The sequence below is a fragment of the Osmerus mordax genome, chromosome 5 (genome assembly GCF_038355195.1).
Source record: "Osmerus mordax isolate fOsmMor3 chromosome 5, fOsmMor3.pri, whole genome shotgun sequence".
NCBI classification, from domain to species: Eukaryota; Metazoa; Chordata; class Actinopteri; order Osmeriformes; family Osmeridae; genus Osmerus; species Osmerus mordax.
This window is the reverse complement of record NC_090054.1, coordinates 19,082,311-19,105,840: the sequence shown is the minus strand read 5'-3', so window position 1 is coordinate 19,105,840 and position 23,530 is coordinate 19,082,311. Positions and strand designations below refer to the sequence as shown.

At 51.6% G+C, this 23,530-nt stretch overlaps 2 protein-coding genes across 2 annotated transcripts in view; one reads left to right on the top strand and one right to left on the bottom strand.

Moving 5' to 3' along the window:
- Positions 1-6,241, top strand: abcg8 (ATP-binding cassette, sub-family G (WHITE), member 8). The gene is made up of 13 exons (XM_067236678.1): positions 1-61; positions 684-779; positions 1,314-1,461; positions 1,666-1,904; positions 2,473-2,605; positions 2,805-3,074; positions 3,233-3,389; positions 3,516-3,611; positions 3,939-4,138; positions 4,310-4,386; positions 4,657-4,924; positions 5,174-5,301; positions 5,430-6,241. Exons 1-13 carry the CDS (start codon positions 11-13, stop codon positions 5,565-5,567), a joined length of 2,001 nt encoding a protein of 666 aa, XP_067092779.1. The 5' UTR covers positions 1-10; the 3' UTR covers positions 5,568-6,241.
- A 448-nt stretch (positions 6,242-6,689) lies between these two features.
- lrpprc (leucine-rich pentatricopeptide repeat containing) overlaps positions 6,690-23,530 on the bottom strand; it is a 41,093-nt gene continuing 24,252 nt past the window's right edge. Inside the window, exons 25-38 of the mRNA XM_067236873.1 lie at positions 21,824-21,930; positions 18,274-18,342; positions 18,036-18,126; positions 17,190-17,332; positions 16,177-16,327; positions 15,700-15,826; positions 13,820-13,908; positions 13,516-13,720; positions 11,861-11,991; positions 11,402-11,517; positions 9,277-9,351; positions 8,998-9,082; positions 8,357-8,499; positions 6,690-6,955 (exon numbers count right to left, since the gene is read on the bottom strand). Of these exons, the coding sequence (XP_067092974.1) occupies positions 6,881-6,955; positions 8,357-8,499; positions 8,998-9,082; positions 9,277-9,351; positions 11,402-11,517; positions 11,861-11,991; positions 13,516-13,720; positions 13,820-13,908; positions 15,700-15,826; positions 16,177-16,327; positions 17,190-17,332; positions 18,036-18,126; positions 18,274-18,342; positions 21,824-21,930 (1,607 nt within the window). The 3' untranslated portion in view covers positions 6,690-6,880. The remainder of the gene's footprint in view (positions 6,956-8,356; positions 8,500-8,997; positions 9,083-9,276; positions 9,352-11,401; positions 11,518-11,860; positions 11,992-13,515; positions 13,721-13,819; positions 13,909-15,699; positions 15,827-16,176; positions 16,328-17,189; positions 17,333-18,035; positions 18,127-18,273; positions 18,343-21,823; positions 21,931-23,530) is intronic.

The following is a 23,530-nucleotide window of genomic DNA, read 5'->3' as shown; positions in this document are numbered from 1 at the left end:
ATCAGTAACCATGGGGTCAGAGGCTGATGAGGGATCCTTGACAAAGGGGTCATCACAGAGGGTGAGTATTACAGTTGAAAGTTACGGTCAGACAAAAGTGGCGTAGATTGTCACATTTCTTACGATCCAGTAATTTCCCATCTTCAGAATGTGTCAGGATTAAGGTCAGTCTTAGTTTAACAGGCAAATAACCTGCACTTAACAAACACAAGAGATAAGCAGGGGGTCATTTAGGTTCATCTGCTATCTTTGGGCGGGGCTGATCTATAGATAATTTCTCAGAGGTAACTGGTTTGTTGCATCATGCTGACGGGTTGATGGTTGAGGACGCCAGATCTGGTTTGGTTCCCAGCGACTGTTTACCTGCGCACTGCTTTATGTACACACAATCACACACACAATCACTCACAATTTACAAAGGAATCATTGGACAGTTAAACGTGCACGGATAATTGTTCCAGCAATGGCCTTGATAAATAACCCAGGAAGAGCATATGTATGGTTAATGACAGTTTTTAAAATAATGATTCTGTAATAAACAAAATGTTTTACACTGAAAAGACTATTGGGTCTCATCTAACTGTCATGCTAGGTGTGCTCTGTCCTCTGTATTGTCTGTGTGTGTGTGCGCGTGTGTGTGTGTGTCTGTATACCCTCAGTAACCTCTCCTCTCCTCCTCTCAGAAAAGCCTGTTCTGTGTGTCAGAGGAAGACAGCGGTCTCTACTTCACCTACAGCGGAGGCTGCAACAAGCTGGAGGTTAGCAACCTGCACTATGAGGTAACCTCTTCGTCATCCTCCCTCTTCATCATCCTCCCTCTTCATCCTTCCCCATCATCCTCCCTCTTCATCATCCTCCCTCTTCATCCTTCCCCATCATCCTCCCTCTTCATCATCCTCCCTCTTCATCATCCTCCCTCTTCATCCTTCCCCATCATCCTCCCTCTTCATCATCCTCCCTCTTCATCATCCTCCCCCATCATCCTCCCTCTTCATCATCCTCCCTCTTCATCATCCTCCCCCATCATCCTCCCTCTTCATCATCCTCCCCCATCATCCTCCCTCTTCATCATCCTCCCTCTTCATCATCCTCCCCCATCATCCTCCCTCTTCATCATCCTCCCCCTTCATCTTCCCTCTTCATCATCCTCCCCCATCATCTTCCCTCTTCATCATCCTCCCCCATCATCCTCCCTCATCCTCCCAAACGCATGCTCTCCATGAAAATATCTTTGGGGGGTTAACGTTGATGTGTTGGTTCTACAGTGGCATCTACTGTGATATGTACTTGGGTGTGTTTGTTTTGCATGCCAGGTCAACACTGCGGCCCAGATCCCGTGGTATGAAAGGTTGTCAGAGTTTAAGATGCCCTGGGAGATGAAGGGTGACAAGCAGACTGCCATCAGCAACCTGAACCTGCGTGTGCACAGTGGACAGATGCTGGCCGTCATTGGAAGCTCAGGTACGAAGGGTTTCGATACGCTCCACACCTGTAGAGTAGAGCAACTCCACGTAAACATTACATTACATTTATGCATTTAGCAGACGCTTTTATCCAAAGCGACTTCCAAGAGAGAGTTTTACAAAACCTTCACAGAGTGCAGTGAACATTTCAAAGACCCCAGTGTGTGTGTGTGTGTGTGTGTGTGTGTGTGTGTGGTCCCAGGCTGTGGTAAAACGTCCCTGCTGGACGTGATCACGTGTCGTGACGAGGGCGGCTGCATGACATCGGGCCACGTGCTGATTAACGGGCGTCCCAGCACCCCCCAGCTGGTGAGGAAGAGCATCGCCCACGTGCGCCAGGACGACCGGCTGCTGCCACACCTCACCGTCAGAGAGACGCTCACCTTCGTGGCCAAGCTGCGGCTGCCCACACACTTCACAGACGCCCAGAGAGACCAGCGGGTAAGCATGGCCTGGCATGGCCTGGCATGGCCTGGCATGGCCTGGCATGGCCTGGCATGGCCTGGCATGGCCTGGCATGGCCTGGCATGGCCTGGCATGGCCTGGCATGGCCTGGCATGGCCTGGCATGGCCTGGCATGGCCTGGCATGGCCTGGCATGGCCTGGCCTGGCACATAGCTACGGCTCCATGGGATTGGTAAAAAGTGTTGTGAACCCTCGGATGATCATAACTTTACATTTAGTCATTTAGCAGATGCTCTTATCCAGAGCGACTTACAGTAAGTACAGGGACATTTCAACCCCGAGGCAAGTAGGGTGAAGTGCCTTGCCCAAGGACACAACGTCATTTGGCACGGCCTGGAATCGAACTGGCAACCTTCCGATTACTTGCCCGATTTCCTAACCGCTCAGCCACCTGACTCCCTTGATGATCTTTGAGTGAATATAAGCCCAGCCTGGTAATCAAAAAGGCTGGTAGACTGATGATTCTCTCATTTATAGAAACCGTCTCAACACTACAGAGTCAAATCAGAACCCTCGCTAACCCTCGTTGCACCTCCCGGCACAGGTTGATGATGTCATCGCCGAGCTGCGTTTGCGCCAGTGCGCCCACACCAGGGTCGGCAACGACTCTGTGAGGGGCGTGTCCGGAGGGGAGAGGAGGCGGGTCAGCATCGCTGTGCAGCTGCTCTGGAACCCTGGTGAGGAGGGGGAGGGGCAGGGGGGAGAGGGGGAGGTGAGGTGAGGAGAGGAGGGGGTTGGATGGGGTGGGGAGACAGCAAAATAAAAAGTATTATTCCTGTATGGAGGCAACACTACACCCCAAACTAACATACAATACCCATAGACACTACACACCTGATACCTCCAGCTAACCTGCAGCTTCTCCTGTGCGGGCAGGCATCCTGATCCTGGACGAGCCCACGTCAGGCCTGGACAGCTTCACAGCCCACAACCTGGTCATCACCCTGTCCCGGCTGGCCCGGGGGAACCGCCTGGTGCTGCTGTCCGTCCACCAGCCCCGCTCCGACATCTTCCAGCTGTTTGACCAGGTGGTCCTTCTCTCCTCTGGGTCGGCCGTGTACTGTGGCCCGGCCCGGGAGATGGTACCCTACTTCACCAGCCTGGGACACCCCTGCCCGCGCTACTGCAACCCCTCCGACTTCTACGGTAGGTTGGGCGGTGTTGGTGGAGTAGGTGTAGAGACCGACTGGCAGAAAGACTGGTAGACAGACACACATAGACCCAGATATGTGACATACAAAGTATGTGTATATACTGTGTGATAGTTTTGCCTCATTCTTTCATGATTGTGTGTGTGTCCTCAGTGGATCTCATCAGTATAGACCGGCGCAGCCCAGAGAGGGAGGCAGAGTGTTTGGAGAGGGCTGGGGTGCTGGCCACTCAGTTTGTGGAGAAGGTCAAGGGGATGGAGGACTTCATGTGGAAGGCACCAGAGTCTTCCAACCCGCTGGAGGTTGTGAGGTAAGGTCGACTGAGCTAGCAGTCGGAGAACATCTCGAGTCCCCACACAAGCACACAGTGCAGAGGGGATGTACTTAGAGCACTACTTAAAGTCCTGTCCGTGTGACTTGAAACTTCTCCCACCAGCGACCCGCCCAAGCCGCGGGACGAGGAAGTGATCACTGTGACCAATCAGAGAGACCGTCTTCCTGGCCGGCTCCACCAGTTCACCATCCTCTTCAGGTGGGTTCTTACCCCTGAATCTAACCAACCTTCTTATCACTTCACTAACCAGATAGCCAATTAGTGAGTCTCTAATAAGAAGAGACAAATGTAATTCATGGTGGTATATCACCTGATCAAACAGCAAGTTAGCACAGGCTAACTTGGGTCATTACCCCCAAATGACCCAAGAAGTGCATAGGTGGGAGAGATCATTAGGACTGGAGGTTACTTCACCCTTTAACCTCTCCTCCTCCATCATTTACTCATTCTTTTACTTAGCCCTCTTCTTCTCCTCTTCCTCCTCATCCTCCTCCTCCTCCTCCTCTTCTTCCTTCTCCTCCTCAGGCGTCAGGTGTACAATGACTTCCGGGATCTGGTGACCATGCTGGTGCACGGGTTCGAGGCCCTGCTCATGGCCCTCCTGATGGGGTTCCTGTACTTCGGGGCGGGGGAACAGAGGCTGTCCCTCCAGGACACAGTAGCGCTCCTCTACATGATCGGAGCGATTACGCCGTTCGCTGTGGTGCTGGACGTCATAGCCAAGTGTGAGTGCAGCTGACCTGTCCAGCCAGAGGACGGTCGGCTGTTTGATCTCAGTCAAAACAAGTTTGAGTCAGTAGGAGAAACGGAATATCCTGATGCTACTTATATGAGCAGAATTTTTGTTGTCGTCAAGATAGGATCTTGACGTGACGTTACGATCTCTGAACCCACAGGTCACTCTGAGAGAGCCATGTTGTACCACGAACTGGAGGACGGCATGTACTCAGTCACCTCATACTTCTTCGCCAAGGTAACACATCGACTAAATTCACTAACTCCACTATGAACTCCCAAAATTCCAGACCAATCTCTACAATCCTGGGCTTCACATTCACCTAACTGCACTTACACTCTCAGCCACCAGGGGTCAGTAAAGCTCCATTCATCAGTAAGCCCTTTATAAAACTGGTGCTGCAACCTGTCTTAGTAAATATTGAGAGGGTGGTGGGTGCATATGTGTGTGTGTGTGTGTGTACACTGTATGTCGTGTGTATAATATGTGTCTCTCCATCTTCCCTAGATACTGGGGGAGCTCCCAGAACACTGTGTGTTCTCATTGGTCTACGGTCTGCCCATCTACTGGCTGGGAGGCCTCAACCCAGCCCCTGACCGCTTCCTGCTCAACTTCCTGTTTGTGTTCCTGATGGTGTACTGCAGCCGCGCCATGGCGCTGTTCGTGGCGGCGGCCCTGCCCACCCTGCAGACGTCGGCCTTCATGGGCAACGCCCTCTTCACAGTCTTCTACCTGACAGGGGGCTTTGTCATCAGCCTGGAGAACTTGTGGATGGGTGAGTGAGGAGGCTGGCGTCCCGAGGGTTCTCCCCTGGATGAGTTTCCCTGGGAGCTTTTCCTCGTCTTCCTTGAGGGTTTAGTTTGGGTTAGGAGCAGTTCTATGGGCGTGTGTGAAGTCCTCTGTGACGGTGCTTGTAATAAAGGGCCAAGCAAATACATTTAGATTTGATGGAGAACATCCTGCTTCCTGTCATCTTACCTTATGCCCCCCCCCCCCCCCCCCCCCCCTACCCCCTCTCCTCCAGTTGCCTCATGGTTCTCCCACGCCTCCTTCATGCGATGGGGGTTCGACGGAATGTTACAGGTCCAGTTCCGGGACACCAAGTACCCCATCACCCTCGGCAACATCACTCTCAACTTAGACGGCATATTTGTAAGTACCTGATTAACCGCACATCGACAGCAATGTATACATCAGCTGTCAAGATGGATATCAACAGTTTCCCTCGATGCTAAAGCAGCTTAATGACCCTTTTCTGTGTGTGTGTGTTCTAATTACAGATAGTGGAGGCCATGGATATGAACCAGTACCCACTGTACTCCTGCTACCTGGTTCTGGTTCTAGTCTGTGTGGCCTTCATGCTCCTATACTACCTGTCCCTCAAGTTCATCAAGCAGAAATCCAGTCAGGACTGGTGAAACCACCCTAGCCTGATCTTGACTCTCCAGCTGTGGGGTTCTCTCTCTACCCGGCCCCCCTCACCTGGAGAGCGTGCTCACATTGCCTTCCAACTCCTGTTGACCGAAGCTTCATGGTTCCAACCGCAGTTTAAAAGACTCGATAGTAGACCAAATATATTTTTTCAAATGTTCCTAACCTAGGCTGATCTACACACAAAGTGTAGATCAAATGTTCCAACCGTGATCATACGTGTTGGGAATCTGTTCTGAGCGTCTTTTTATGAAATTCAAATCAAAGGAATCATTTTGTTGCAGTACCTCTGTCTGCCGCTGGATGGCAGCCAAGTACTGCCTTCTCTGAAGACGGTTCATGAATGATGGAATTTCTTCCTCTCCTTTATTTTGTCTTGGCAAATGATTAGAGTGCTACTCTGGCAGATATCCATCTACAGCTTTTGCTTGTTCCATTTTCAATCTTCTTTTATACAGCTTAATCTTTTTTGTATATGTAAGGTTATTAAGCTTAACAATGTGTGTGCCAGTATAGCGGCTCCTCTGAAAAGCTTCGGTGAGGTTTAGTAAGTCACACTCTGAAAAGGGGTTTGTGTTGCAGATGAAAGATTATGTAAGTTTTTTTGCACTGGTGCAAAAGCCTGATAAATATATCTACCAAATCTTTAGGGTCAAAATTAATAAAGGATTAAATTGTTTGAAGCGGTCTACTTGAGATATGTTCCAGCCATTTCTTCCTCTACTAAAACTCTATACTGATATACAAAGCCATACAATTTTAGAGCATACATTCAGTCAAGGGAGATGCTGGAATATTCTCTAATTCCATACCGGGATAATATCTAGGATAAGATATAGGGCAGCTGCCATATTTACTGAGACAGTCATATTCGTAACAAGTGTTGGGAGGTCAGTGCCCTTGGCTACACCACCAACTGGCAGCAGAGAGAGGAAGACAGGAAGGAGGGAAGGCGAGGAGGTCCTGGGTAGAAGACATGGACAGACTGGAGGAGGTCTAGAGAAGCAGGGTGTGTTTGTTTCCGTCACCCAGCCCAACCCAGGTGAGACAGTGCATCTCTCTGGCCAAGCTCAAACTCCACCCCATCAGGCTACAGAAAAGACTGGAACTTTCCAATTCGCATCTTTTATTTTAGCATAAATACTTCTGTACATCATCATCAGAATTATCATCGGCAAGGTGGACGGGACTCAACATCAACATCGACAGCAGCACAGTATTACACCAAATCTGCTCTGAGGCTTATAAAAAAAAAAAGAACAAAAGCAAGAGAAAAGGAGAAGAGGAGAGGGAAGATGTGTTATTCCTCTGCAGGCGAGCGAGCCGGGGCCCTGGTTCTCTCCTTCAGCTTGTCTGCGTAGAACTTGTACGACTCCTTCAGAGAGAGAGAGAGACAGAGGGAGAGAGAGGGAGAGAGGAAGAGAGGGAGAGGAAAGAGGAGGAACAAGAGTTAGCTTGACAAGAATCCAAAACCAAGTAACTCTCCACACCCTGCATGACCACTTCACACAGTATGGTTGATGAGGGGAACTGACTGCTGTTCTGTGCTTGGTGGTTTACTGCTTTTCTCTCTCAAAAAAAATTACAAATAAATACACATAGCACCCCTGGGCCCAACTAATGGACTTCTTTAACCAATCAGACTGTTGTTTCATCTGTTAAATCCAGATTAATACACAAATAAGGGATTTGGCTTGGCCCTCCTTTCCTCCCCCTAGTCCTGCTAATTAATCGCTCCTTTCAGCCTGCAAAGTGGCCTTTTTTTTGGTGGGGAAGGTGAGTGCTTTCTGAAGATTAAAGTTTCTCTAACATTGTATATTCCCCTATTAACGGTGTAATTAAAGTCGATAAATAGCGCCGGCCATGTTGCAGGGAGAGGCAGCGGCCCTCAAATCTCCCCTTATCTCCCCTCTCCTGAGGCGCTTTGTAGATGCCAGCAGAGCTGTGCGGACGCGAGGGGGGGGAGGGGGGGCGCAGTACCTGAGATTGGCTGGTGTAAACTTAAAAAGGTGAACGGAGAACTGGAGATGGAGGGGGGTTTAGAGTCACCCCCCCCGCCCCCCCTCATCCATCTCGCCCCTGTTTTCTTTAGCGTGGTTATGAAACGTACCTTTCTGACAGGATGTGAATAATGCAGCGACACTATGTGAGGTTCTTTCTCTGTCTCCATCTCTGTGGATTGGCTGAGAGGTGGGGGGGGAGGGGGGGGGGGGCTCCTATACCTGCCTGCTGTCTCCGAGGGGCCATGCATCAGTGCGCTGTGCGCGCGCAAGTGTGTGTGTGACCCAACGGTAGCCGGGGGGGTCCTCTAAGTCCTGTGTTCGACTGGATTGACTCTCAGGTCAGAAGTCTGTAAACTACACCGAGAACTATGACTCACACTGAAGGAAACGACTCGACAAACAAGAGCCAACAAATACAGCAGTGGAAGGAAGCAGTTGCTTTGTGCAGAGAGATTCTCTGGCGAGGCAGGCTGCTCACTCAGATTACCACTTTTAACCCCCATGGCAACACAACCATGATGGCAGCCATTAGACCACCAGGGCAAGAAGTGCCAGCTAGGGTTACAGTTAGTGTGTATGAGGGTGTATAAATACACACAGAGGCAGACAGACACATTTATGTGTGTGTGTTTGTATGGGTATGTATAAACATTTAAAGACACGTTTGTGTGTACGTGCGTGTGTGGTTCTCACAGGGGGCTCTGTAAAGGGGGGCGGGGGTCTCTCCAGCATGTGTGTGTGTGCATGTGTGTGTGTGTGTGTGTGGTTCTCACAGGGGGCTCTGTAAAGGGGGGGGTCTCTCCAGCGTTGCGGTACATCTCAGCCAGCCTCTTCAGAGACAGCTGGTTCACCTCCACCCCCTCCTGCTGCATCTGTAGGTACAGGGCCTTGGCCTGCTCCAGGTCTTTGTCCACATCTGCCAGAGCAACACGGAGACACGGACACAAACACAAGAGAAAGAAGTCAGAAAAAAAGAACCGGAGAGAGAGAGAGAGAGAGAGAGAGAGAGGGGAGGAGGGAGGGAGAGAGAGAGAGACAAAGAGGAATACAACCCCGAGATGGGTAAAAAGAACAAGAGAAAAGACAGAACAGAACATTTTTTAATTCTCCCCCCAGCCAGACCTTGACCGCTAGTCAGGGGCTAATGCTAATGAATGCTAATGAAATAGTCATGTAGGCTGGGTCTCCAGTGTGGTGGAGAGTAGCAGTTCGTGTTGCGTTTAGCACGCTAGGCTAGCTTGCACGGCTAGCTCTTTAACTGACATGTGTTCCTCCCCTTCCTGAACACCTCCCTCCCCTCACTCCTGCCCTGATTGATGCATTTTTAAAGAGCCGGTTCATATCCAGGAGTTAGCCCCTGGGACAAGCTCCGTGTGAGGGCAGCGCAGCCTCACAGGTGTACGCTGACACTCACTGTAACACTTCAGCAGGTAGGCGTACAGAGTCTCCTTGTCTGTGAAATCTGGGATTAAGTTGACCAGGGTCTTGATCTTGCCCGCCTACAGCAGACAGGGAGTAGGAGAGGGACAGGAAGAGAGAGAGAGAAACTTGACACACAAGCAATATCTGACTGTTCACTGAGAGCCTGGTAAACAAGGAGTATCCCTGGGACAAATATTAATGGTTAAATGTGCTTCCTTGCTAGTGAGTGAGTGTGTATGTTTGTGTGTGTGTATGTGTGTGTGTGTTATACCTGTCCTGGTTTCTGGGCCAGTCTGGACATGTACGACACCAGAAAGTCTTTCTGTTCCGCTACGGCGTTACAGCGCTACGGAGAGAGAGAGAGACACAGAGAGAGAGACAGACACACAGAGAGAGAGACAGACAGACAGAGACAGAGAGAGAGAGAGAGAGAGAGAGAGAGAGAGAGAGAGAGAGAGAGAGGGGGGGGGGGGGGGGGACAGGAAACATAATTACAACCAGAACTACAAAACTACACAGACACACACCGTTTCTGTGCGTGTTGTATTTGGGGTCCTGTGAGTGTTTTTGACTGGCCCGTCCCCACCATCATATCTCTGTACACTCCACACAGCCCTCTGAACACAGAGGTTAATTACATTGCTAATAGGGTGTCTGCTAGATAACTACGTATTTCTTTATGAAATTAAAATGCACAGTGCTGTTCACTTCAAAAGTATAATTATCTACACTTAGTCATATGAAAGGGCCCCCCCCGCCCGATTTACATCTGCATTTAGCCCCGACTTCACCACCAGTCGCTCGCTCTCCACGACAATTTAGCCAATTAGCGGAGAGCAGGAAGTGAGGCAGAGGAAGTTAGCTGTGTGTTAATGAGGGGAGAGGGGCGAGAGGTCGTGACCTTGGTGTGAAGGGGGTGCAGCAGGCGCGGGGGGGGTGTCAGGGCAGCCCCTCACTTCTAGCTGACAAGGGGGTGACGGGCGGTCCTGTGACGAGCCAGCCAGCGAGTCAGATGGGTGTGTGTGTGCGCCGTAGAAACCCAAAGCTAAATGTTAGCGCAGAGTTGTTCAAGCCAACAATCCAGCCCGTACCTCACCTCTGAGACGATAAAAGTCTCTGCTAAGTGTTTTGGGATGTGTGTGTACGCCTGCATGCCTATAAGTGGTGCATTAAAGCCTGCCGTGCTCAGACTCCTGGCAGCAAGTTCACAGCCAATGAGGTGGGATTACAAGCCAGTCGTGAACAATGTGCGTCCCTCTCCTTGGGTGAATTAAAAGCCGCTTGGCCCGGCAGGCTTTTAACAGCGGCCCGTATTAAAACAAGAACGCTGCTCGCCCCCACTCAGACGCAGAAGGCCTTCGGTACCATCGGCCAATTAGACAGCGCTGTTCCGCTGCATTCTCCACTTTCTCCACCCCCCCCTCCAGGGTGGTCCCGACAGTCTGACTAGCAGTGACTGCGCCCCCCCCCCCCCCCCCACATTCTCCCAGACGAACGCCTAAAAGCTCTGGACGGCTAGGGAGCATCCCTCCCCCCTAACCTCTCCACCACCCCCACCCCCCATCCCTCCTTTCACTATGAACCTCATACAACGTCCGTAAGGACCTCCTCCTCCCCCCCTGTATCCCACTCTGCTTCATTAGGTACCTTTTATCCCACTCGGCACTAATGAATTCATTTCCTCACCCCTCACAACAGACCGGTCCTCCTCTGCTAGGCCTAGTTACAGGCTTTCAGGAGTTTGCCGTTTAGGTTCCGACAGCCTGTAAAAGTTGGCCTGCCTGCTACTTTCTCCACAACCTTAAAGTGACTCCGGGTCTGAGCAGAGAGGAGAGGGGCCTGGTACAGTAGCACAGTACCACACCAGACCTGTGCTGAACAAGACTAAGCTGGATCAGATCTGACCACTACGGGACCACATGACACCAGACACCATCCCAGACCAGGCCATCCTCTACTGGACTGCTCCACCAAATGATGCAGCAATTTAACTGAAATCACGCACCACCCTAACCCAGAGGAAGTGAGGAATCCTGGCTGATCTCCACCTACGGATGTGGATGGGGACTACGGCTCCTGATGGAGCGGTGTTGGAACTCCCAGTGAAGTGGAGCAGCTAAGGTGGAGAAGCTAGGCGTTGTAGCGCTCGGTGTTTTCACGCCACTCTGGGGAACGCTAAGTGACACAGAACCGTGGAAAATCCATCTCGCTCGCATACAGCACCCTTTCAGAACCAGGGACGAGAGTCAGGGAACGCAGTTTGGAGAAATTGAGGGCAATTTGAAAAAGGCTGAAATTGCTCCCTCTCTCTTTCACACACATACATGTGTAAATACAGACACGCAGAGAGACATGTCAGCACACAGGCGTGAGAGCAGACACACACACACACTCACCGCCAGCATGAACTTGGCATCTTCTACGCGGTCCATCTCCAGTAGTTGCAGAAAGAGATCGGAAGCGGCTCTGTACGACGCAAAGTGATTGGCTAGTCTCTCTGCCATGGCGCTGACTGGACAAACACACACACACACAAACACACACACACACACACACACAGTTAGATCACACACCTGAAACTCAACCTTCAAGTCGCTGTACAGGACACACCCAAGACAGCCACCCATAAACAGCTCTCTTTAGTGAAAGAGGGGTGAATCCTGAGTCCTTGTGTCTGGATTGTTTGCTGCTGTGTGTTGTGTGTGTGTGCTGTGTGTTGTGTGTGGTGTATGTGTGGTGTGTGTGTGGTATCTGTGGTGTGTGTGTGGTGTGTGTGTGGTGTGTGTGTGGTGTGTGGTGTGTGTGTGGTGTCTGTGGTGTGTGTGTGGTGTGTGTGTTGGGTGTAGATATCGTACGTTTGTCCAGGGCAGCCTCGTTGTTCATCTCCAGAACTTTCCGGAAGACGAAAGACATGCTGGGCGCGGGCTCGTCGCTGGCCTGGGTGTACACCGCCTCCAGGCGCTCCACCGCCTCCTCCAGGTCACCACTGGGAAGGGCGGGGGAGGGGGTTGGAGAGAGAAAAGGCGAGTTAGTTTGAGAAGTTATACTTACTGAAAGTAACGCTCATGCTTTAAGGGAACAGAACTAAGCGGAAATGTCATTTTGCAAGCTTCTACACACCTCCGACGCATTATACACATTTAGTGTGCGCATAGTTTTAATATAGGCCTTAACAGCTTCCACGGTAAGATTTTAAAAATAACTGTAGAACTAAGGGAACAATGCAAAACAGATAGTTTGACAGAGAGGAAGGCAGACAAGGATATAGAGTACAGAGTGCAGTGATTACTCATACCATTCTCCTAATGTTAAACGTGGAAAAAAAGAAAAGAAACACACTCAACGTTCCTCCCACCGATCAAACTTTTATCGGACGCCCGCATCCGGTGAAACGCTCGGTGGGTGTGTGTGTGTGTGTGGGGGGGGGGGGGGGGGGGGGAGTGGGCAGGGGGGGGGGGGGGGGATAGGGGTGGGCCTGATGCGGGCGGACTGGGGAACGAAGCGACCCAAGGAGGACGGCGGTGGCGGAAGTGAAGCCACCGCTCGCGCTCCAGTGGGCAGCGCCGGCGTTTCCGCTCGGCCGGGGCTGTCAGGCTGAACTCTGACCCTGCGGAGGGGGGGGGGGCTCCTAAGCAGCTGTGACACGGCGTGCCGGGGCGGCTCAGCCCAGCTGACTGGCTGAGGGGGCAGGCGGGAGGCGGCGAGGGGGGAAGGAGACGAAGCTTTCAGAGGGGGCCCTCGCTTCGATTATTCAGCCTCGCCGGTCACAGCCATCGCCGCGCGTACAGCTCCTTTAAATATTCACATGAACTGGTGGCGTGACAGGGGCTGGTGTGATTAGCTTGGTGGGATGTGAATTGTTAAGATTTCCCCCCCCGATTCAACGCTCTGGTCTGTTCACAACCAGCAGCTTCAACACAAGCAATCTCTGATCAAATCAGATAGGGGCACAGTGGAAGGGTGGGGTGGGGTGGAGGGGGGTCAGGGAGGGCTAGAGAAGGAGGAGAGGACATGTGCACACACACACACACACACAACTAGATGCCCTGTTTGTGTAGATTATACCTTTATCTGAGGATATGATTGACTGCAATGATTTTAAGTGCAGGTCACTGAGTCTGCACACTCTCCACTGATACAATTACAATCATCCAGTCCTTCCACTGTTTGGAGACATTGCTCTGCAGGGCATTTGGACACTTACAGCTTAAAGGATGGACTACATTTACCCACTGACCGTGGCTGCAGGTATCCAGGCACAGAGACAAGAACTTATTCAGGAAACACCAAATAAATACTGCAACACTGATATCTAGAGGTGACTACGGAGCACCCATACGTTTTGTTTTTGAGACATATTTTGGGTCTTTTTAGGTCTTTATTGAACAGACTGCTGAGATAAACAGGAAATGTAGGGGAGAGAAAGAGGTGGAGAAATGCAGAAAAAGCCCCGAGCTGGATTTGAACCCGTGCCCTACCCAGTGAGCTACTGGAATGCTCCTGGCCTTACTTGTTGATGTGGGCCAGGGCTAGGTTGTTGACAAACACCATTCTGGACAGGTTAAGGGGCACCCCCATTCCATTCATCAGAGTCTGCGCTTCCTCGATGCCCTGGATGTCCCCATGCCGACCGAGGGCCTGGACCAATCGGGTGACAGACAGCTGGGACGGGACCTGGTCTGTCTGGAGCATGGTCCTCAAGGTTTCCATGGCGTCTAGACACGGGGGAGAGAGAGAGAGAGCATGAGAGGGAGCAGGAGAGAGAGTCAGACACTGTGAAGGAGTGTGTGGTTTGCATGTGTGTTTTGTCTAACCTTTGACCTGGTCTTTCTTGGCCTGAGTGATGACCAGGAGGCTGGAGGCGATGTCGTTCAGGTGGAATCGAGGGATCCGGGATACAGCACTGTGGGGGGGGGGGGGGGGGGGGGGAGGGTGGACAGGAAGACCAATGATTGGACACATAAATGGATCCATGTCAGCAGGATGTAATTCTCACTTCAGATGGGGGACGGCTCGCCTCTCAACCTTTGAGGAACAAGCAAATATCACGGAGAACCATTCTCAAAGATGAAAACAGCAAGACGACAGCATGTAGAGAATAAACTGGGAGAGTAAGGGGATGGAAGGAGAGCGGAGGCCCACGGAGAGAGGGATGAAAACGAGAGAGGGAGGATGTGTTTAGAGAGCAGGATCAGGACTGAAATGGGGCACATCTCTCTGTGTCTGCGTGTAACGTCTGGTCACGACCGAACAAAAGGACAGTGTCCCTTTGTTAGGTGGGAAGGATGCATCCTCAACTACTCTCTCTCCCTGTGTGTGTGTGTGTGTGCGTGTGTGTGTACGGGGCCAGGCAGGGGAACAGAAGCTTCAGCGGTGCTCAGAGCATAGTACACGCCACCTCCTGCTCCCCCTTTCGCTCATCCCTCCCTCCTCCCTCCACCCTCCATCCCCTGTCCTTTCAGTCCTCTTTTTCATTTCACAGCTACTAAAACCTCAATCAAACTCTTCTTTTTTTATTACAGGACCCTGACCGGATTAATCTGGCCGCTCAATTGAGCATCAGCCGGCTGCTCCTTATCGCCGCGGCGACCGCCAGCGCCAGCTCCAGCTCGGGTCGTCGACAGATTGCCGTGGAGACCGGGGGTCACAGTTATCCTTATCAGTTTTAAGAAAATTCCCGCGGCCCTGTCCCTGTAGTCATCCCATCCATCCATCTCTCTCTCTCTCTCTCTCTCTCTCTCTCTCTCTCTCTGTGTCTCAGTCTCTCTCACACCCTCTCCCTCTCTCTCATTCTCTCTCTCCCCCCTCACCCCTCTCTCTCTCTCTGGGGAAGGTACTCCAGACAGTAGATCGTTGACCTCCCCCTCCTCCACCCCTCCCCTCTCTCCTTTCCCTCATCACGCTTGTTCCAATCCCCTTAATCTCAGCATAAGAGCTCCGCTGCTCAATTCTACTCACCACCCCCCACACCCCCCCCCCCCCTCCCACCTCTCTATCCTAGCCCCTCGCACACTTGAGACGGGGCATTATCGACACTGGGGAATTAATACTGCACTGGCTTCTTCATCATCCTCGTACATGATTAAAACTGACCCCTCCCCTCTCTCCATACTGTTTGGGTTTGGGCCAAAATGACCGATAGAAACCAACAAGCCAGGGTCAGGGAGAAGAGAGGAGGAGGAGATGAAGGGAAGAGAAAGGGAGAAGGAATAGGAAAGGAGGAGAGGATTATACAAGGACTAGGAGCAGGTCATCTCTGTCCTGATTCAAATCTCAATTGCCAGGGGGGCCCAACCTTGCTACGAATACTTCAAAGCCCCCAAAAAACCCTGCATTCAATACTTTACTAATCAGTGGATGAACAGCATTTTTTGCACTAGTCATCTGCTTCTCAGAATAACCTAAATTAATCTGCAATTGGAATTGTAAGTTTAGAATTTCAACTGCTGTTCATGTGCAGTGCAGGTTAGGGTTCAACAAAACAATTACAGCAAAGTCATCTCAGCGAGGTCATCTCAGCGAGGTCATCTCTGACGGTACGAGGACAGCGGAAGCAGAACAGTGGAGGAGGGAAGGGGGAAACACCCTCTGACCCCTAACCCTCTCCTGAGAGGGGATCTGGAAGGTTGAATGTGGAGCAGTGATGGTGAGGGGACGCAGAGTAGACTGAGAGGAGAAGGGGACAGGAACTTACATGTCTTTGACCACCATGGCGTCCTCCATGTTGCCCTCGGCTAGCAGGACTTTGATCAGACTGTTGTAGTGGGCGGGGCCCAGAGTCACGCCATTCACATCGGCGTCCTTCAGCACGCCATAGGCCTCTAGAGAGACAGACAGACAGAGACAGACCGAGACAGAGAGAGAGAAAGGGCGAGACGGAGAGAGACAAAGAGAGGGACAGAGAGATGGGGAGAGAGAGAGGGAGAGAAAGGGTGAGACGGAGAGAGACAAAGAGAGGGACAGAGAGATGGGGAGAGAGAGAGAGAGAGAGAGGGAGAGAGAAAGGGCGAGACGGAGAGAGACAAAGAGAGGGACAGAGAGATGGGGAGAGAGAGAGAGAAAACAAAGACAACAAGCATCCAAGTTTGAGTTTTATGGACCAATGGGAGACAGACCTCATTCCCTCATCAACCAACAGCATCTCCCTGCCAGAAGCCGTTGATCTGCCTACCTTTAGCCATGCCCTTCTTGCACAGGGTGAGAATGCGAAACTTGTGGTCGTTGCTGTTGTCAGTGAGCATGTTGGGTGACTTGGCAGCTCTGGCCTCCGTCCGCTCAGCCTCAGGGCCGGCCTCTCCCTTCGGGCTCTGCTCGTACCACACCTGGACACACAAACAAGCACGAGCAGCAGAGAGTCAACGGCGACAGCAATACTGCCCGCATGTTTTAATGGGAGGGGAGGAGGGCATGGCCTGCAGGACTGTACCATTGTACAGAAGCTAACCAGCCCTCCACCATCACCATGCAATGTGCTAGGCCTGTCCCTGGAAATTCGTACGTGCCTTCCTGTGTGTGTTTGTGTGTGTGTGTGTGTGACAGTATGTAATGTGGAGAGTGCGTGTTAGGGCGATGTTCAGTCACCCTAATGGCCGTCGGGGGAGGGGGTTAAGTTGTGCTGGCTGGGGGCAAATTAGACCGGGGTAGTCGAGAGAGGAGGAGGATGCAGGGGGTGACAACTCTGGAGCCCGTGAGGTCACCGGGGTCATCTCCGCGGGCAACAAGCCTTCACTTCCTGTCTCGTCTAGCCCCGGGGCTCCCCCCTCCCCCCCCAGCACACATCCACCCAAATGGAGAATAATTTATTCCACTGCGAATGCTTTTAAAGATGTAAGGAGGTGAGGGAGCAGTCATGAGGGTGGAACGTTCCGGGCTCTGAGACACGGCCAGGCTGGGAGAGGAGCCTGCAGACCGTGACCGAACAGCGGCACTCAGCCACCACAAATGAGTCCGGCGTCAATCACAACCACTGTGGTTGTGATTCCCACCCTCAGATCAAAATGCATCTCAACTCGCCTGGAATCTAAATCCCACTGCATTTAAGGAACAGGGGGGGTTACAACCATACAACAACTGGGTCAAGGGTCATGGTTGATCCAAACCGGGCTCCAATGTTCATACTCCCAGAAGGACTTTAGTGCTCCTACACAGATGTCGTAGGGCCAGATTGAACCCAGTGGTATTTACCTCAGGCACCTGGAAGGGCACCTCCTGGCCGTTGGTCTTGAGGATGTCAGCCAGCAAGCGCAGGGTCCGGGGCCTTGGGATGATGTTCTCCTCCTGCATCTTGGTCCAGGTGGCCTCTGCCTTGCGCCAGTCGTTGGTGTCCCCTGGGGGGGGGGAGAGAGAGAGGGGACAGTAATCAGTGTGCGTCCAGAGAACATGCGCCCACACGCACTCACAGGGGGGCAGAGAAGGGGACAGAGAAGGGGGCAGAGAAGCGGGCAGAGAAGGGGGCAGAGAAGGGGGCAGAGAAGGGGGCAGAGAAGGGGACAGAGAAGGGGGCAGAGAAGCAGGCAGAGAAGGGGGCAGAGAAGGAGACAGAGAAGGGGGCAGAGAAGGGGGCAGAGAAGGGGGCAGAGAAGGGGGCAGGAGAGGCATGGCGTGCTGAGAGAGAGCAATCAGTCTGCGTGAGCGTCTAATCTGGTCATCAGACGAACACTTAAACACTGGGACTCTAACAGGCCGCAGGCAGCAGATGTGCTCTGAGGGCTTTAACTCAGACAGAAACAGCTCAATTCCTCCAATCAGCGCTGTAATCTAATCACACTGCCACCCCCTCACTGTCTAACCCTGACCCCTCGCACTGCCACCCCCTCACTGTCTAACCCTGACCCCTCACACTGCCACCCCCTCACTGTCTAACCCTGACCCCTCACACTGCCAGCCCCTCACTGTCTAACCCTGACCCCTCGCACTGCCACCCCCTCACTGTCTAACCCTGACCTCTCACACTGCCACCCCCTCACTGCCTAACCCTGACCCCTCCCTGAGTTGAGCTGTTAGTCATGGGGTCATGCCAGGTGTACTTACTGCAGAGTCGGAGTATGTAGCTGTACATCTCGTCACGGTCACACTCAAACAACTTTGCTGTCATGTCCACCATGTTTTCCAGAGCCTCCATCTGGAAAAGGAGACACACACACATCAGACTGGTGTGTGTGTGTGTGTGTGTGTGTGTGTGTGTGTGTGTGTGTGTGTGTGTGTGTGTGTGTGTGTGTGTGATGAAGGTGGTAGTACAGGGTTCGATGTGTAAGTGCATGTGTCTCACTTTTTTGCCAGAGATGCATTTCTGGGCGTACCACTGGAACCTCCCGGGACGAGCCCTGAGCCCAGGAGTCTGGAGGAGCAGGAAGTTACACAGGAAGTTACACAGGAAGTCATCTGGTAACAACACTTCCTGCTAAATCACCTAGTAACAGGCTCGGTTGACTCCAACCACCATGCTTCACCCCCAGCACCATATTCAACACAACGCACAAACTAAATATAACTTTCAGTCTTTCAGTGCAGCTCATAAATTGATGGGGCATGGAAAGGCGAGATAGTACAGTGTGGTGCTGATGAGAAAGCATTCATGGTCAAATATAATTCATTGTCAACACATCAAAAGGGCCTTTTAGGTTAAATGTTATGTATTAATGGCAGATATGGCATTATGATATGGAGGATAGGATATAGGCTTGTGTGGATCTGGCCTGATTGGGGAGGTGTGTGTGTGTTAGGGGGGTGGGGGGGGGTTAGCAGTGATCAGGATTTCATCAGGATGCTGCATCAATCTTTAGGAGTTGGTTGCCCCTCTGCCCCTCCCCCGGAGCGATCACGTTCCTGTAATCCTGCGACGAGCAAGATCTCCAACTGCCTTAATCTGGCTGGGATGGAGATCGCTCAGTCTCAATCCCTCGAGGGGCCCTTTACTGGAGCAATATCACACTGGACCCTCCAGTCCAGCCTGCTGGCCTCGCGCATTATGTTCTTACACAACCAGTCAAAAGGGACAAATTAAAATTTGTTCTCTTCTCCATGGCGTCTAATCTGCTTAGTAAGTAAGACCGAGAGAGTGGTACATCCTTTTTTTTTTTTTTTTTTTTTTTTTTAATATGCTTTGCTTCTTAAATCTCCCAGAAGCCCCCACCAACCCTGGCCAGGGATCTAAGCCCCCCAGGGCAAATCTTCCCGGGCATAGGATAAACCCACAGGGATCAGACCACACACTCACACACTCTCCCTTTTCACTTCCAGCCTTCTCCGGTCCTCAAAAGGACATCTAGGTCAGATTATTAAGACAATCTCCTGCCTGCCTGCTGCTTTGTAGCTTTCACAAATCAGCCCTCTTTCACTAGACAGTCTGAAGGCCTGAGTGCCAAAACAGCCTTGTATCAAACACACACGCGCAAGCAAGCAAGCGCAACAAAAACCCCCACACACAAAAGGCTACTCAAATGGTCCTCATGTTCCTCCCTACATTGTCTCAATTCTACATGTTTAAATGTGATCTGCTACCAACACGGACACAGCTACCTGACCCCTCCAAACCTTCCTCTACCTCGTTCTCTCTCTCTCTCACACACACACACACATGCGCACACACACACACACCTATCTAATGGCACCCACCCCTCAACAATACCACCTAACCTGGACCATTTCAGAAATTTGCCCACATTTCTCTTGCATTTCATTTAATTACCTGCAATTAATAACCTCGCAATTATACCAAACATGAACCTGCTGCTAAAGGCACTCGAGACTCAGAGACGAACAGGTAGAGGTGGTGTGTGTGTGTGTGTGTGTGTGTGAGAGCTGTACAGAGATAGATGACAGTTATCAGTGACCTCATCTGGCCTCACCCAGATTGACTGAGATAATCATTGGGTCCCTTTGGTGAAAGACTGAGAGCTTGTTTGGCTACAGTGACCTTCTACACCACACACACACACACACACACACACACACACACACACACACACACACACACACACACACACACACACACACACACACACACACACACACACACACACACACACACACACACACACACACACACACACACACACACACACACACAACCTCCATCAGGCACACACAGTTCTAATTCTCCATCCCTCACTTTAGCAGTAGGCTTTTCCAATTCAAGAGCGCTTGGGTTGGGGATGAGACTACAATACTCACTAAACATCAAGCCTCCAAGCGCGGTAAGCCCTCCCACGCTTAGGTCAGGATGTCACTCAGGGACGCCCGCAACCCTTTAAGTCCCATTGTGACGGGGATATTCACGTCCGAAATAAACAGCGTGTCGACACTTAAGAGGGTTTGGAGCCATCATAACAGCTCCAAATCCAAGGACAGAGTGTGTCCCCACAAGCTGCTGAGAATCTTTGAGTGTTACCGGTCATCCAAAACTCCTGATCTCCTGTGTGAAACACAGGGTTGATCCATATCATCACTCCTCACTCAGATAGATATAGAGAGAAAGAAGAGATAGGGCCCAGATAAAGAACTGAATGACAGCGCTTCCTGTGGTCTGAACAGGCATCTTAACATCGGCCACCACAGTGAAGCGTCTGTGACGTCGAGGCTGGCTGGAGGGCTTTGGAGACACGACAACAGCTGAAACTATCCTGACTTTAATAGAAATAGGAAGAGAGGAGTGACTGGCGATGTGGAAAGGTGGTCCAGAAACACACAGGCAGAAACACACACAGACAGAAACACACACAGGCAGAAACACACACAGGCAGAAACACACACAGGCAGAAACACACACAGGCAGAAACACACACAGGCAGAAACACACACAGGCAGAAACACACACAGGCAGAAACACACACAGGCAGAAACACACACAGGCAGAAACACACACAGGCAGAAACACACACAGGCAGAAACACACACAGGCAGAAACACACACAGGCAGAAACACACACAAGCAGAAACACACAGGCAGAAACACACACAGGCAGAAACACACACAGGCAGAAACACACACAAGCAGAAACACACAGGCCTCAGCACTAATCCATCCCTCCGCCAGCGTGCATCCAGCCAGTCATCTCCAGGTGGACTGGGAATTCAGACCAGAGATTAGAATGCTTGGGTAATTAAACATCTGAATGGTTTAGTTCAGAACAGTGTTTCACTGCGGAGGAGCACACTTCTGGGTTGTGTGTGTGTGTGTGTGTGTGTGTGTGTGTGTGTGTAGGTGTGTGTCAGGGGAGCTGGCTGAAAGTGGAGGCAGAAGAGTGCACAGAACAAAAGACATGGAAAACGACTCGTGTTTTAGTAACGGGGCATGTTGGGAGCTCTCCACTGGGAGATCCCGTCCAGTCCACAGAGACCCTCTCCACTGAGAGATACCATCCAGTCCAAAGAGACCGTCCCAGTCTAGACCAGAGAGACCACCCCTGCGACCAAACCCCTCCCTGAAATACACACACTGCGCCTCACACAAACCCTAACTCACACACACACACACACACACACACACACACACACACACACACACACACACACACAGATGTGTAGCCACTTCAACTCTCTCCTGCAACTCGGCCTCCTCTTCTAGAACCGTTACACGTCACATCTACCTCACACAAACCCTAACTCACACACACACACACACACAGATGTGTAGCGCACACAAACACACTTACACACACTTACACACCAGTCCCACTTGGTAGCATGGCCCATTGTATTCCTCTGAATGGAATTAGTTCAGATTTAGGCCCGATCTCATTCGGTGGTGAAAGTTATTACTGTGTAGTAATTAAAGCCTTTCATAGCCGGGCCGTCACAATGTGTCTCACTGGTCCCACCTCGATGATTTTGCGGGCCTCGCGGTAGCGTCCAGTCTGCATGAAGCCGAAGAACAGGTCGTACAGCATTGTCATCTCACCACGCTCCTGGCTCACAAAGTCCATGGCTGGAGAGAGGGACAGAGAGAGAGTGGGAGAGAGAGACATGAAGGGAGGGTGTGAAAGTGGGGGAACAGAATGAAACACACAAGTTACAGGCACAAACACACATGGGAAGATATGCGCACACACACATGTTCGCTCTCTCTCCTTCTGCATTCTTCCACTCCCTATTGAACAGCTAAGCCGCCTGGCTTTCTGAGCCCTGAACTTCTCAAAGAGCGTCAGTCAGCACTTCCAGCTCTCAATCCTATCTCTGCATATCAGGCTCTGGCCAGGTGGAGCCAGGTGGGAGCTCATCTGCATGCACACACACACACACACACACACACACACAACATTGGTGTGTGTGTGCTTGTCTGGGTATAATTGTCGGTTTCGTGTGTTTGGTCGCATGTGTAAGTGTACTGCTGATCTTTGTGTGTGTGAGTTTTGTGTGTGTGTGTGCGTGTGTGTGTGTGTGAGCTCCAACATCTACATCTGGCCAGAACCTGATATGCAGAGATAAGTGTGTGGAGCGGGTAAGCTGATTCAGAGCCAGCAGTGTGTGTTTTTAGGTACAGAGATCCCAGACTAGAGCAGAGGAGGAGTGTGTTTTTAAATAGGGGGACGTTTCCACCTAAAGAGGGCATCAATAGGCTTGACCCCCCTTGAGGGCAATGCCCCTCTCAGGGGTGAGAGTGGAGGGCGGGGTATGCTATGTGTGTGTGTGTGTGTGTGTGTGTTTGGAGTGGTGCTCGACACACGCAGAGGTCCTCCCCTCCCCAACACTCCACACCCACTCGCCCCCCAACGCCCGGCAGAGTTAACCCTGCGGCCGCCCTCGTGTCGAGAGCACCACACTATTAAATTCATGATCGGGCTCCGTCCTTCAGAGTGGCCCTGGGCCCCTGCTCTGAGCGGCTCTTTAATAAAGATCACCACAGGGGGTGGCAGGGGGATGGCTGACCAGCGAAGCCAAAGGCCCCAGTGGCTCATCACTCCATCACTGCTTCTCACACGTGTGTGCGTACACACACACACACACACACACACAGGCACTCATATGAACGTAACGCACTGACAACTCTTCATGCGCTCTTCAAAGACCCTCCACACCCTGGGAGAGGGTGGGTAGAGGGATGGATGAGGAGAGATGGAGGGGGATGAGGAGAGATGGAGGGGGATGAGGAGAGATGGAGGGGGATGTGGAGAGATGAAGAGGGATGAGGAGAGAAGGATGAGGAGAGATGGAGAGGGATGAGGAGAGAAGGATGAGGAGAGATGGAGAGGAATGAGGAGAGATGAAGAGGGATGAGGAGAGAAGGATGAGGAGAGATGGAGAGGGATGAGGAGAGAAGGATGAGGAGAGATGGAGAGGAATGAGGAGAGATGAAGAGGGATGAGGAGAGAAGGATGAGGAGAGATGAAGAGGGATGAGGAGAGAAGGATGAGGAGAGATGAAGAGGGATGAGGAGAGAAGGATGAGGAGAGATGGAGAGGGATGAGGAGAGATGAAGAGGGATGAGGAGAGATGGAGAGGGATGAGGAGAGAAGGATGAGGAGAGAAGGATGAGGATGAGGAGAGATGGATGAGGAGAGATGGAGAGGGATGAGGAGAGATGAAGA

Coding starts and splice junctions, on each gene's coding strand:
- abcg8 (XM_067236678.1), top strand. CDS start 11: ATGGGGTCAGAGGCTGATGAGGGATCCTTGACAAAGGGGTCATCACAG. Junction 1,462..1,665: donor GGCCGTCATTGGAAGCTCAG/GTACGAAGGGTT, acceptor GTGTGGTCCCAG/GCTGTGGTAAAACGTCCCTG. Junction 4,139..4,309: donor GCTGGACGTCATAGCCAAGT/GTGAGTGCAGCT, acceptor CTGAACCCACAG/GTCACTCTGAGAGAGCCATG.